We start from the raw sequence: 13,571 nt of genomic DNA, 5'->3' as shown, positions 1-13,571 counted from the left end.
TACTCCAAAGCCGAAAACCTAGAGAGTCTTTTCCAGGAGGTGGAGAGAACGACCACGGGGCTTTTCATCCAAAAAGAGCTCCTGAGTCCGAAATAACTGGTTTGTTTGTTTGTTTGTTTGTTTGTTTTTTGAGACGGAATCTTGAGCTGTTACCCAGGCTGGAGTGCAATGGCGGAGTTCAGCTCACTGTAACCTCCGCCTCCTGGGTTCAAGCGATTCTCCTGTCTCAGCCTCCCAAGCAGTTGGGACTATAGGAGCGCACCGCCAAGCCCCCTAATTTTGTTATTTTTAGTAAAGACTGGGTTTCGCCATGTTGGCCAGGCTGGTCTCGAACCCCTGACCTCAAGTTATCCGCCCTCCTCGGCCTCCAAAAGTGCTAGGAGTACAGGTGTGAGCCACCGTGCGCGGCCCGAAATAACTCTTTACAGGATCTCGCCCTGGGCCTTCCCAGCCCAGCCGGCCCGCCCGCGGGGATAGCCCAGGCACTATCTCCCTGCTGCAGGCGGTGAGGGGCTCGGGTATCTTTGAAAATAGATACGTTCACACCCTCCTAACGGCGGCGCCAAGGGTGGTGGGTCCCAAAACTGTTTCCCCGTAAAGAGTTCCCCCGCCCGGTCGCAGGAAGACGCCTGAGGGGGCGCTCGGAGGGATCCCCAGCAGCCGCCGGGGCTGGACCGTGCGGTGCGCAGGTGAGAAGCCGGGAGGGGCCGGAGAACCCCGACCGCGAGCGGGATTCCTGCTCTGACCGCAGGTGGGTGCTTGTCTTGCTTACAGAGGGCGCCCGATGAACCGAGTCACGTTTTGTAACCACATTAACGGACCATTCAAAGTCGAATCCTAGGCTTTTCGAGGCAGTTAGTGGGTCCCAACGGCTGCAGGCGGGGCCGGCGGGAGCGCAGCGGCGCGGTCGCTGTCACTGCCGGGCACGGCGGCGGCCTGGGGCCAGCGCGGGGGCGCAGCGGCCCGGGAGGTGCGTGGTTGAGCGAAGCCGCGGGGCCCAACCGCAGTCGCGGGGTCTGGGAGGTGGGTGCGCCGCGCCGTCCCTGCGGCCGGGGGGTGCGGGAATGAGGACCTGAGCTGGGGTAGAGGTGGCCGAGCTAGAGTAGAGGTGGGCGGCTACTCGGAGGTGGGCCGGGCTAAGAAAGAAGAGAGCCGCGGCTCTGGGAAACTAGCCTTGGAGCCTTGGAGAAGAGATTTGTGATTTACTGAGCACCTACTATGTCCTGGGCTCCGCTCTAGGTGCTGGGATCCCACAGCAAACGAAGCCACCCCAGCCCTTGCCTTGCTGGACTGTATATTCTAGGGAAGAGACAGACAAGAAAATGTATAGATACGTAACAAAATGCCGTAAATCTTCATGAATAAAAATGTAGTAGGGCTAGGGGAGTGGACTGTAAAGTTGGGAGTGGGAAAGGGGTCGGTCTGAGAGGCCTTTGTGAGGAAGTGTCTTTTGGCAGGAGACCTGAATGAAATGAGGGAGCCTTGGGAGCATGATCCAGGCGGAGGGAACTGGATTCGGGAGGAGGAACTGCCTTGGCCTTGAAAGATACCTACCAGGAGTTCAAGTGCTGTGCGGGTGCATCAGCTTTGTAGATTTGTGCAAGATGAAAATTGGAATTGTCTTAGGAAATTATGGATCATTCATTTATTCAGTGCTGGATTCATTCAGTGATTTATGTCTGAAGTGTGACAGAAGGGGAGTAAGGCCAAGTGTCCTTGGTAAAATACTGTTATTAGTTTTGTCCCAGTTTAATACACAGACTAAATTTAGAATTTCCATTGATTTTTAAGAAGAATTAATCTGAGTTAATTTTACAGATAAATAAATAGTACCTTACTTTTTTTTTCTTTTTCTTTTTTTTTGTTTTTTTTTTCCGTGCTCAGCCCTCTGTTGGAGATTCTGCCTCCCCTGGGACAGATGGCTTCTTGAGCACACTCCCACGATGGGTGGCTGCTCTGGGTGGGTGCGCTGGTGGCTCAACAGGGTGTAGGGGAGGAGTCTAGTGTCCTGTCCTCTGAGAGGGGACTTTGGTGAACTTGTGTTTGGGTGGGGATGCATGTGAAGTGGTATTGGATCTCAGGACTAAGGGTCCCTTCCTCCTGGGGGCACACAGTTTCCCTTCCTCCTTGGGGAGCAGCCCAGGAATGGCTGTCTTGGGGGCTTTCTCTCAGTACCTCCAGGTCCTGGAGGCCCATCTCTTCATAAGGCGGTCTTTCCTTGGAGGGGTCAGAGACTCCAGCCCAGGGCCCTAGGGTCACAGTGAGAACACCTGCCTCAGTCCTGCACTGCACTTCTCTTGGCGTGATTTCTCCACTGGGAGCTGGGACCCGAAGCCCTCAAAGGGAGGATCCCCTGAGAGAAGGTCGTGGGCAGAGAGCTGGTACAGACCAGTGTGTGCCGGGGGTGGGGGGATGACTGGCGGGGGGGCCAGGGTGTCGCGAGGGCTGGGGTGGCCTAGTCATCTTTGCCCTTGGCGCCATGTATGAGGATGCAGGTGAACTCCACCTAGTTGAACTTGTCTTTTTTTATCAATGGGTGCCTCCCAGTACATCTCATCCACTTCTTCATCTGTGAAGCTGTCACCCATGGTGGTGAGCAGCTCCTGGAGGTGGTCCTCATGAATGAAACCTGAGGATTCCTCGTTGAAGCAGGTGAAGCCGTTTTGGATCACATCCTGGGGGTCTGTTCCATTCAGCTTCTCCCCAAACATGGTGAGGGAAGTGGTGAAGTTGATGGGCCCTGGGGCCTCGCTCATCATGCCCTGCAGGTATTCATCCATGGGGTTCTTCCGTGGTGAAGCCAGCATGTCGTGCTGTCCCCCTTGTCAATGAAGCCATCATGGTTCTGGTCAATCATGTTGAAAGCCTCCTTAAACTCCTGGATGTGGAACTGGTCGAACATCACAAAGACATTGGATGTGGCCCCCTGTGCTGTGGTCGCTTCTTGGTGGTCTTGGCTTTGGTCCACTTGCTGAACATTTTGGCTTCAGGTGGGTGGGGGCTTCACTGGGTTCTTGGAGCTGGGCTGACCATACTACTTTACTTTTTTTGAAAAGTATATTTATTTGAGTTAAAAGAGTTCTGAGGTTTTTTTTTGGTTTGACTTTATTTGTTTTTTCCAAGTGTGAATGACCTAGAAGATAAGAACTAGCTGATACAGGAACAAAAACAGTGAGGCGCAGGGTGGGGAAGGTAGCAGAGAGAAATGAAAATGAAATAAGGAGGATGTGGAATAGTGGAAGGGACAGTCTGTCCTAATTCTCCTCCTCCTAATAGACTCAGGAAATAATACAGGTGTTCAACATAACGTATCTCAGCAGACCTTCAGAACTATCAGTCCAAGTCAGGAGAGCTGGTAGAGGAGGAAACAGGCTCACATTTGGTAACTGGTTAAAGCAGAATCACGACTTCCAACTTCACTGTGGCTCACTGAAGCAGTTTAGGCTAAGGTGATGCTATGAGGAGAGGTGGCTTGTTCTAAGTGTTTTAAATTTTATATGGCAAGGTAAACCACATTAAATCACAGAATTTTATGACAGCAAGATTACCTAATCCAATCCTTGCTCATTTTGCAGATGGAGAAACTGCTAGTTGGTGACAGAGAAACAACTCAAAATATAGGAGAGACATTTTTACCTTACCTTCAGCTGTCTCTCCCCAGAACCCTTATTTGAAAAAATGCTTCTCAATGGCTACTGAATGAGTAGAATAAACTTTGTTGAGGATCCCAGAATTGAGTTAATCTAAAACATCAATAGAATTATATAAATTTTCACTTTTCTTCCAGAAGTATTTATTGGAGTGTCCATTGGCGAGGGGGCTAAATCACAGCCTCTTCCCTCAAGGAGCTTAAGTAGATGGAGTAAATGAATAACTAGACAATTACAATTTACAGGAAGCAGTACCTTGAAGAGAAATTGGAGAGGGAGTCAATTCCTAGGATAGCAGAGAGATGGACAACAGACAGAATGTGAGTATTAAAACTGATGTCAGATATCAAATTGGTTTGTCAGAGTTATGTTGATAATCACAGTACCTATCATCTTCCTAAACTTTTCATGTCTTGATAATGTGTAATATACATAAGTGGTGGTGGGAGAGACTGTTACAGCCAACAGACTTGGTACATTCCCAAAATCTTTTTATTCATAAGCAATTACTCTTTGCCATTTGCAGCCTTTTGTGCTTTAATATTATCAAGAACAAGACGAATGATAAAATATTTATGATCAGCATTGTAATTGCAAACAGGCCTCCGTAATAATCCTATGCAACTGGTTTTGCGGGAATTTCCTTGGAAAGAACCATGGCTATATATGCGTGAAGAGTAACATAGAGTAATATATGAATGTACACAGTAATAATAACTTTTTCTAGAGCAGACTATAGAGTGTAACTGAGTCATTGTACTTGCATACTGTGATAAAGATCAAGAAAATGTACAGCAACATATGAGCCTTTGGATTGGGCTGGAGGGTAGGATAGGCAGCATCTGGTGGTTAAGTTACGTAATGCCTAATTTGCCACATGTGCTCACCTCTGGAAAGACTCACTAAGCTTATTTTCTGGGAACTTACCCGCATCTTGAATGCTTTGCATCTCCGACTCCCAGATTTTTTCTGAGCATTTTAATGTGACACTTAGAGAAGCAGAGCATACTTAGTCAACACTGTTTTTTTTTTTTTGAGATGGAGTTTCACTCTTGTTGCCCAGGCTAGAGCGCCATGGTGTGATCTCGGCTCACCGCAACCTCCGCCTCCTGGGTTCAAACGATTCTTCTGCCTCAGCCTCCCGAGTAGCTGGGATTACAGGCATGAGCCACCATGCCCGGCTAATTTTGTATTTTTAGTAGAGATGGGGTTTCTCCATGTTGGCCAGACTGGTCTTGAACTCCTGATCTCTAGTGATCCACCTGCCTCGGCCTCCCAAAATGCTGGGATTACAGCCATGAGCGAGCCACTGTGCCTGACCAGACATATTCTTTTATTCAAGTATTTTTTCTCTAACAAAACAATTTACAGGCTAATATGTAGCTTTTTTCTGGGAAGATGTAGTAGTTCTTTATGACTCATTTATTCACTGAAATATTTCTCGAGTAGCTATTATACTACAGGCACTCTTGGTGCCTACGACTACCCTGATAGAGAAGGAAGTGATAAATTCTAAGAAGAAAAATAAAGCAAGATAAGGGGATAGAAAATGGTGGAATTGACGGGGAGGATTTTGATTATTCTAAATACAGGCATACCTCAGAGACAGTGCAGGTTTGGTTCCAGACTACTGAGAGAAAGCTAATATCCAATAAAGTGAGTCAGAAATACTTTGGCTTCCCAGTGCATATAAAAGTTATGTTACATTATACTGTTGTGTATTTCCTGTACAATAGCATTGTGTCTAAACAAAATGTATATACCTTAATTTAAAAATACCTTCTTGCTAAAAAATGCTAACAATCATCTGAGCCTTCAGCATGTCATAATCTTTTTGCCTCTGGAGGGTCTTGCCTCAGCATTGATGGCTGCCAACTGATCAGGGTTGTGGTTACTAAAGGCTGGGGTGGCTGTAGCAATTTATTTAAGTAAGACAACAGTGAAGTTTGCTGCATCTATTATAGACTCTTATTTTCACGAAGGAGTTCTCTGTAGCATGTGATGCTGTTTGATAGCATTTTAGCCAAGTAGAACTTCTTTCATAATTCGAGTCAGTTCTCTCACACTTTGTTACTGCTTTATTAACTAAATTTACGTAATATTTGAAATCCTTTGCTGTCATTTCAACAATATTCACAACACGTTTACTAGGAGTAGATTCCATGTCTAGAAACACTTCCTTTTTTTTTTTTTTTTTTTTTTGAGACAGAGTCTCACTCTGTCACCCAGGCTGGAGTGCAGTGGAACGATCTCGGCTCACTGCAACCTCCACCTCCCAGGTTCAAGTGATTCTTCTGCCTCAGCCTCCCGAGTAGCTGGGACTACAGGCGCACGCCACCACACCCAGCTAATTTTTGTATTTTTAGTAGAGATGGGGTTTCACCATATTGGCCAGGCTGGTCTCAAACTACTGACCTTGTGATCTGCCTGCCTCAGCCTCCCAAAGTGCTGGGATTACAGGTGTGAGCCACTGAGCCCAGCCAAGAAGCACTTTCTTTGCTTATGCATAAGCAGCACCTCCTCATCCATTCAAGTTTTCTTATGAGATTGCAACAATTCAGTCTCATCTTCGGGTTCCACTTCTAATTCTAGTTCTCTTGCTATTTCTACCACATCTACAGTTACTTCCTCCACTTAAGTCTTGAACCCATCAAAGTCATCCATGATGGTTGGAATCAACTTCTTCCAAAGTTCTGTTAATGTTGACATTTTGACCTCCTCCCATGAATCACCAATGTTTTTTTTTGTTTTTTGTGTTTTTTTTTTTTTTTGAGACGGAGTCTCCCTCTGTCGCCCAGGCTGGAGTGCAGTGGCACAATCTCAGCTCACTGCATCCTCCGTCTGCTGGGTTCATTCTCCTGCCTCAGCCTCCCAGGTAGTTGGGACTACAGGCATGCACCAGCACACCCAGCTAATTTTTTTGTATTTTTAATAGAAATGGGGTTTCACAGTGGTGGCCATGTGTCTGGAATTGGTGGGTTCTTGGTCTCACTGACTTCAAGAATGAAGCTGCGGACCCTCGCAGTGAGTGTTACAGCCCTTAAGGTGGTGAGTCTGGAGTCTGTCCTTTCTGATGTTCAGGTGTGTTCAGAGTTTCTTCCTTCTGGTGGGTTCATGGTCTTGCTGGCTCAGGAGTGAAGCTGCAGACCTTCGTGGTGTCACAGCTTTTAAAACAGCACGTCTGGAATCGTTTGTTTCTCCCGGTGACCTCGTGGTCTCGCTAGGCTCAAAAGTGAAGCTGCAGATCTTTGCGGTGAGTGTTATAGCTCATAAAAACAGCTTGGACCTAGAGACTGAGCAGCAACAAGATTTATTGCAAAGAGTGAAAGAACAAAGCTTCCACAGTGTGGAAGGAGACCCAACCTGGTTGCCAATGCTGGCTCGGGCAGCCTGCTTTTATTCTCTTATCTGGCCCCACCCACATCCTGCTGATTGGTAGTGCCTAGTGGCCTGTTTTGTCAGGGCGCTGATTGGTGCGTTTACAATCCCTGAGCTAGATACAAATGTTCTCCACATCCCCATCAGATTAGTTAGATACAGAGTTTCCACACACAGATTCTCCAAGGCCCCACCAGAGCTGCTAGATACAGAATGTCCATTGGTGCACTCACAAACCTTGAGCTAAACACAGGGTGCTGATTGGTGTATTTACAATCCCTGAGCTAGACATAAAGGTTCTCCAAGTCCCCACCAGACTCAGGAGCCCAGCTGGCTTCACCCAGTGGATCCCGCACCGGCGCTGCAGGTGGAGCTGCCTGCCAGTCCCGCGCCATGCGCTCGCACTCCTCAGCTCTTGGGCGGTCGATGGGACTGGGCGCCGTGGAGCAGGGGGCGGCATTCGTCGGGGAGGCTCGTCCGCACAGGAGCCCACGGAGGGGGTGGGAAGGCTCAGGCACGACGGGCTGCAGGTCCCGAGCCCTGCCCGGTGGGAAGGCAGCTAAGGCCCGGTGAGAAATCGAGCGCAGCGCCGGTGGGCTGGCACTGCTGGGGGACCCAGTACACTCTCCGCAGCTGCTGGCCCGGGTGCTAAGCCCCTCACTGCCCGGGGCCGGCAGGGCCCGCCGGCCGCTCCGAGTGCGGGGCCCGCCAAGCCCACGCACACCCAGAACTCCAGCTGGCCCGCAAGCGCTGCGTGCAGCCCCGGTTCCTGCTGGTGCCTCTCCCTCCACACCTCCCTGCAAGCTGAGGGAGCAGGTTCTGGCTTTGGCCAGCCCAGAAAGGGACTCCCATAGTGCAGCGGTGGGCTGAAGGGCTCTTCAAGTGCCGCCAAATTGGGAACCCAGGCAGAGGGGGCGCTGAGAGCAAGCGAGGGCTCGCTCTGAGGACTGCCAGCACGCTGTCACCTCTCAGCCAGGCAGGTTTCAAATTCCTGACCTCAAGTTATCCACCTGTCTCGGCCTTCCAAAGTGCTGGTATTACAGACATGTGCCACCGCTCGCGGTTTGGTGTCTTTTTTTTTTTTTTTTTTTTTTTGAGAGACGAAGTCTGACTCTGTCACCCAGGCTGGAGTGCAGTGGCGCGATCTCGGCTCACTGCAACCTCCGCCTCCCGGGTTCACGCCATTCTCCTACCTCAGCCTCCAGAGTAGCTGGGACTACAGGCGCCCGCCACCATGCGCGGCTAATTTTTTGTGTTTTTAGTAGAGACGGGGTTTCACCGTGTTAGCCAGGATGGTCTCAATCTCCTGACCTTGTGATCTGCCTGCCTCAGCCTCCCAAAGTGCTGGGATTACAGGCGTGAGCCGAGATTGAGCAATTGCACTCCAGCATGGGCGACAAAAGTGAAACTCTGTCTCAAAAAAAAAAAAAAAACCACGAAAGTCCTAGATGGCATCTTCCCCAATATAAGGCTTTTTCATCTACACTGAAAATCTGTTGTATAGTGTTGCCACTTTTATCAATTATCTTAGCTAGATCTGGATAACTAGTTGTAGCTTCTGTATCAGCACTTGCTGCTTCACCTACCTTGTACTTTTAAGTTATAGGGACAGCTTCTTTCCTTAAACCTCATGAACCAACTTCTGCTACCTTCTAACGTTTCTTCTACAGCTTCCTCACCTTTCTCAGCCTTCATAAAATGAAAGAAAGTTGGCTGGGCCCAGTAGCTTATGCCTGTAATCCCAGCACTTTGGGAGGCTGAGGTGGGTGGATCACCTGAGGCCAGGATTTCTAGATCAGCCTGGCCAACATAGTGAAACCCTGTCTCTACTAAAAAATATAAAAATTAGCTGGGCGTGGTGGCGGGCGCCTATAGTTCCAGCTACTTGGGAGGCTGAGGCAGGAGAATAGCTTGAACCCAGGAGGTGGAGGTTGCAGTGAGCTGAGATCATGCCACTGCACTCACTCCAGCCTAGGCAACAGAGCAAGACTCCATCTCAAAGAAAAAAGAAAAAATTAAAGAAAGTTAGGGCCTTGCTCTGGATTAGGCTTTGGCTTAAGAAAATGTTTAGTGGTCTATCTAGACCACTAAAACTTTCTCCATATCAGCAATACATCTGTTTCACTTTCTTTTCTTTTCTTTTCTTTTCTTTTTTTTTGAGACAGAGTCTTGGTCTGTCACCCAGGCTGGAGTGCAGTGGTGCAATCTCAGCTCACTGCAGCCTCTGCCCACTGGGTTCCAGCGATTCTCCTGCCACAGCCTCCTGGGTAGCTGGGATTAGCTGGGTACAAGCACACGCCACCATGCCTGGCTAATTTTTGTATTTTTGGTAGAGACAGGGTTTTGCCATGTTGGCCAGGATGGTCTCGAACTCCTGACCTCAGATGATCCACCCGCCTCGGCCTCCCAAAGTGTTGGGATTACAGGCGTGAGCTACCATGCCTGGCCCCTGTTTCACTTTCTTATCATTTGTGTGTTCACTGGAGTAGCACTTTTAATTTTCCTCAAGAACTTTTCCTTGGTATTTATAGCTTGGCTAACTGTTTGGTGCAACAGGCCTTGCTTTTGGCTTCTCTTGGCTTTTGACATGCCTTTATCACTAATCTTAATCATTTCTAGCTTTTGATTTAAAGTGAGATATGTTTGACTCTTTCACTTGAATTCTTAGATGCCATTTAGGGTTTTTAATTGGCCTAATTTTCAATATTATTGTCTCAGGAAATAGGGAGGCCTGAGAAGAGAGAGAAGGAGAGAGAAATGGGGAATGGCCAGTTAGTGGAGCAGTCAGAATGCATACAGTATTTATTGATTAGATTTATTGTCTTTTTTTATTTTTATTTTCATTTTTTTTTTTTTGAGACAGAGTCTCACTCTGCCGCCCAGGCTGGAGTGCAGTGGCACGATCTCGGCTCACTGTAACCTCCGCCTCCCAGGTTCAAGAGATTCTCCTGCTTCAGCCTCCCGAGTAGCTGGGACTACAGGCATGTGCCACCACGCCTGGCTAATATTTTGTATTTTTAGTAGAGATGGGGTCCACCATGTTAGCCAGGATGGTCTCGATCTCCTGACCTCGTGATCCGCCCACCTTGGCCTCCCAAAGTGCTGGGATTACAGGTGGGAGCCACCGTGCCCAGCCTGCCTGGCTAATTTTTGTATATTCATTGTCTTATATAGGTATGGTTCATGCCAAAACAATGACAATAGTAATATCAAAGATCACTGATCACAGATCACTATAACAGATATAATAACAACGAAATGTTTGAAATATTACAAGAATTACCAGAATGTGGCACAGAGACTCAAAGTGAGCTCATGCTGTTGGAAAAATGAGGCCAATAGACTTGCTTAACATAGGATTGCCACAAACCTTCAATTTGTAAAAAAGCGCAATAGGAGCAAAATGCAATGAAGCAAAATGCAATAAAGCGAGATATACCTGTAGTGTGGTCAGGGAAGGCCTCTTTACGGTAAATTTGAGCAGAAACCAGAATGACATAAAGAGCCGGCCATGAGGAGATCTGGAGAAAGAGTGTTTCAGATAGAGGGAAAGGCATATGAAAATACCCTAAGAGGATGGAGGCTTATCTGATTAGAGCCTGGGTCGGCTGACTCTTTTTGTGCAGATAGAGGCTTTGTGGGCCATAGCGGCTCAGTCACCACTACAGCTACTCAGTTCCAACGTCATAGCATTTAAGCAGCCATGTTCATTACATAAACAAGTGAGCATGCCCGTGTTATAGTAAAAGAGACTTAACAGTAAAAGCTCAGCCGGGCACGGTGGCTCACGCCTGTAATCCCAACACTTTGGGAGGCCGAGGCCGGCGGATGATGAGGTCAGGAGATCGAGACCATCCTGGCTAACATGGTGAAACCCCGTCTCTACTAAAAATACAAAAAATTAGCCAGGCATGGTGGTGGGCACCTGCAGTCCCAGCTAGTTGGAAGGCTGAGGCAGGAGAATGGCTTCAATCCGGGAGGCGGAGGTTGCAGTGAGCTGAGACTGCACCACTGCACTCAGCCTGGGCGACAGAGTGAGACTCCATGTCAAAAAACAACAACAACAACAACAAAAGACGGTAAAAGCTCAAACCACAAGAGGAAAAATTGATAAATTTGGGCTTATCAAAATGAAAAGCTTTTGCTCTGCAAAAGGCCCCACGTATATGGTGAAAAGATAGGCTACATTCAGAGAAGATATTTGCAAACCACATATCCCAAAGGATTTGTTTCTAGAGAATGTAAAGCACTCTCAAAATTCAGCAGTAAGCTGTAATCAAAACAATGTGGTGGCCGGGCACGGGGGCTGACACCTGTAATCCCAGCACTTTGTGAGGCCGAGGTGTGCAGATCACGAGGTTAGGAGATCAAGACCATCCTGGCTACCACAGTGAAACCCTGGCTCTACTAAAAAACACAAAAAATTAGCCAGGCATGGTGGCACATGCCTGTAGTGCCAGCTACTCGTGAGGCTGACGCAGGAGAATCGCTTGAACCCGGGTGGTGGAGGTTGCAGTGAGCCAAGATCATGCCACTGCACCCCAGCCTGGGCAACAGAGTGAGACTCCGTCTCAAAAAAAAAAAAAAAGAAAAAAAAGGAAGATGGTTGATATAGGGAGATAAGTTTTTCATCTGAAATAAAAAAAAGGAAGTTAGGCTTTTGGCTTCCAAAGCCAAAAGATGTGGCTCACAGGTTTCTCCATAAACAGTATGTTTGTCATTTAGTTTATATGTCAATGAATTGAATGAGCTATGTCTGTATTCCAAGGTTTATTTTTTATTTTTTTTTAAGATGGAGTCACTCTGTCGCCCAGGCGGGAGTGCAGTGGCACAGTCTCAGCTCACTGCAACCTCTGTGTCCTGGGTTCATTCTCCTGCCTCAGCCTCCCAGGTAGCTGGGACTACAGGCATGCACCAGCACACCCAGCTAATTTTTTTGTATTTTTAATAGAGATGGAGTTTCACAATGGTGGCAGTGTGTCTGGAATTGGTGGGTTCTTGGTCTCACTGACTTCAAGAATGAAGCCGCAGACCCTCGCAGTGACTGTTACAGCCCTTAAAGTGGTGCGTCTGGAGTCCCTCCCTTCTGATGTTCAGATGCGTTCGGAGTTTTTTCCTTCTGCTGGGTTCGTGGTCTTGCTGGCTCAGGAGTGAAGCTGCAGACTTCCGCCGTGAGTGTCGCAGCTCTTAAGGCAGCGCGTCAGGAGTCGTTCGTTCCTCCCGGTGGCCTCGTAGTCTCGCTGGGCTCAAAAATGAAGCTGCAGACCTTTGCGGTGAGTGTTACAGCTCATAAAAGCAACATGGACATAAAAAGTGAGCGGTAGCAAGATTTATTGCAAAGAGTGAAACAACAAAGCTTGAACAGTTTGGAAGGACACCCAAACTGGTTGCCAATGCGGGCTTGGGCAGCCTGCTTTTATTCTCTGATCTGGCCCCACCGACATCCTGCTGATTGGTAGAGCCGAGTGGCCTGTTTTGTCAGGGCGCTGATTGGTGCGTTTACAATCCCTGAGCCAGATACAAATGTTCTCCACGTGCCCATCAGATTAGTTAGATACAGAGTTTCCACACACAGGTTCTCCAAGGCCCCACCAGAGCAGCTAGATACAGAGTGTCAATTGGTGCACTCACAAACCTTGAGCTAAACACAGGGTGCTGACTGGTGTATTTACAAACCTTGAGCTAGATACAGAGTGCCGATTGGTGTATTTACAATCCCTGAGCTAGACATAAAGGTTCTCCAAGTGCCCACCAGACTCAGGAGCCCAACTGGCTTCACCTAGTGGATCACGCACCGGCGCTGCAGGTGGAGCTGCCTGCCAGTCCCGCGCCATGCGCTCGCACTCCTCAGCTCTTGGGCGGTCGATGGGACTGGGCGCCGTGGAGCAGGGGGCGGCATTCGTCGGGGAGACTCGTCCGCACAGGAGCCCATGGAGGGGGTGGGAAGGCTCAGGCATGGCGGGCTGCAGGTCCCGAGCCCTGCCCCGTGGGAAGGCGGCTAAGGCCCGGTGAGAAATCGAGCGCAGCGCCGGTGGGCTGGCACTGCTGGGGGACCCAGTACACTCTCCGCAGCTGCTGGCCCGGGTGCTAAGCCCCTCACTGCCCGGGGCCGGCAGGGCCCGCCGGCCGCTCCGAGTGCAGGGCCCGCCAAGCCCACGCACACCCAGAACTCCAGCTGGCCCGCAAGCGCTGCGTGCAGCCCCGGTTCCTGCTGGTGCCTCTCCCTCCACACCTCCCTGCAAGCTGAGGGAGCAGGTTCTGGCTTTGGCCAGCCCAGAAAGGGACTCCCATAGTGCAGCGGTGGGCTGAAGGGCTCTTCAAGTGCCGCCAAATTGGGAACCCAAGCAAAGGGGGCGCTGAGAGCAAGCGAGGGCTCTGAGGACTGCCAGCACGCTGTCACCTCTCAGCCAGGCAGGTTTCAAATTCCTGACCTCAAGTTACCCACCTGTCTCGGCCTTCCAAAGTGCTGGTATTACAGACATGTGCCACCGCACGCAGTTTGGTGTCTTCTTTTTTTTTTTTTTTTTTTTTTTTTGAGAGACG

At 49.1% G+C, this 13,571-nt stretch overlaps 1 protein-coding gene and 1 pseudogene across 8 annotated transcripts in view; one reads left to right on the top strand and one right to left on the bottom strand.

Annotated features, from left to right (window-relative positions):
• Window positions 1-214: 214 nt before the first annotated feature.
• Window positions 215-13,571, top strand: part of SLC2A14 (solute carrier family 2 member 14) — a 60,580-nt gene continuing 47,223 nt past the window's right edge. Inside the window, exons 1-2 of one of the 8 annotated variants that reach the window (XM_034935280.2) lie at window positions 215-751; window positions 3,896-3,970. In XM_034935280.2, the coding sequence (XP_034791171.1) occupies window positions 3,953-3,970 (18 nt within the window). In that variant the 5' untranslated portion in view covers window positions 215-751; window positions 3,896-3,952. Of the gene's footprint in view, window positions 752-839; window positions 1,024-3,895; window positions 3,971-11,543; window positions 12,069-13,571 lie in introns of those variants that run through there. The other 7 variants (XM_034935275.2, XM_034935276.2, XM_034935282.2 and 4 more) reach the window with 7 other exon arrangements.
• Window positions 2,456-3,368, bottom strand: LOC117975363 (myosin regulatory light chain 2, smooth muscle major isoform-like; annotated as a pseudogene).

Source organism: Pan paniscus, chromosome 10 (genome assembly GCF_029289425.2).
Source record: "Pan paniscus chromosome 10, NHGRI_mPanPan1-v2.0_pri, whole genome shotgun sequence".
NCBI lineage: Eukaryota > Metazoa > Chordata > Mammalia > Primates > Hominidae > Pan > Pan paniscus.
Note: the sequence above shows the minus strand (reverse complement) of the source record. Positions and strands in the feature narration are given on the sequence as shown.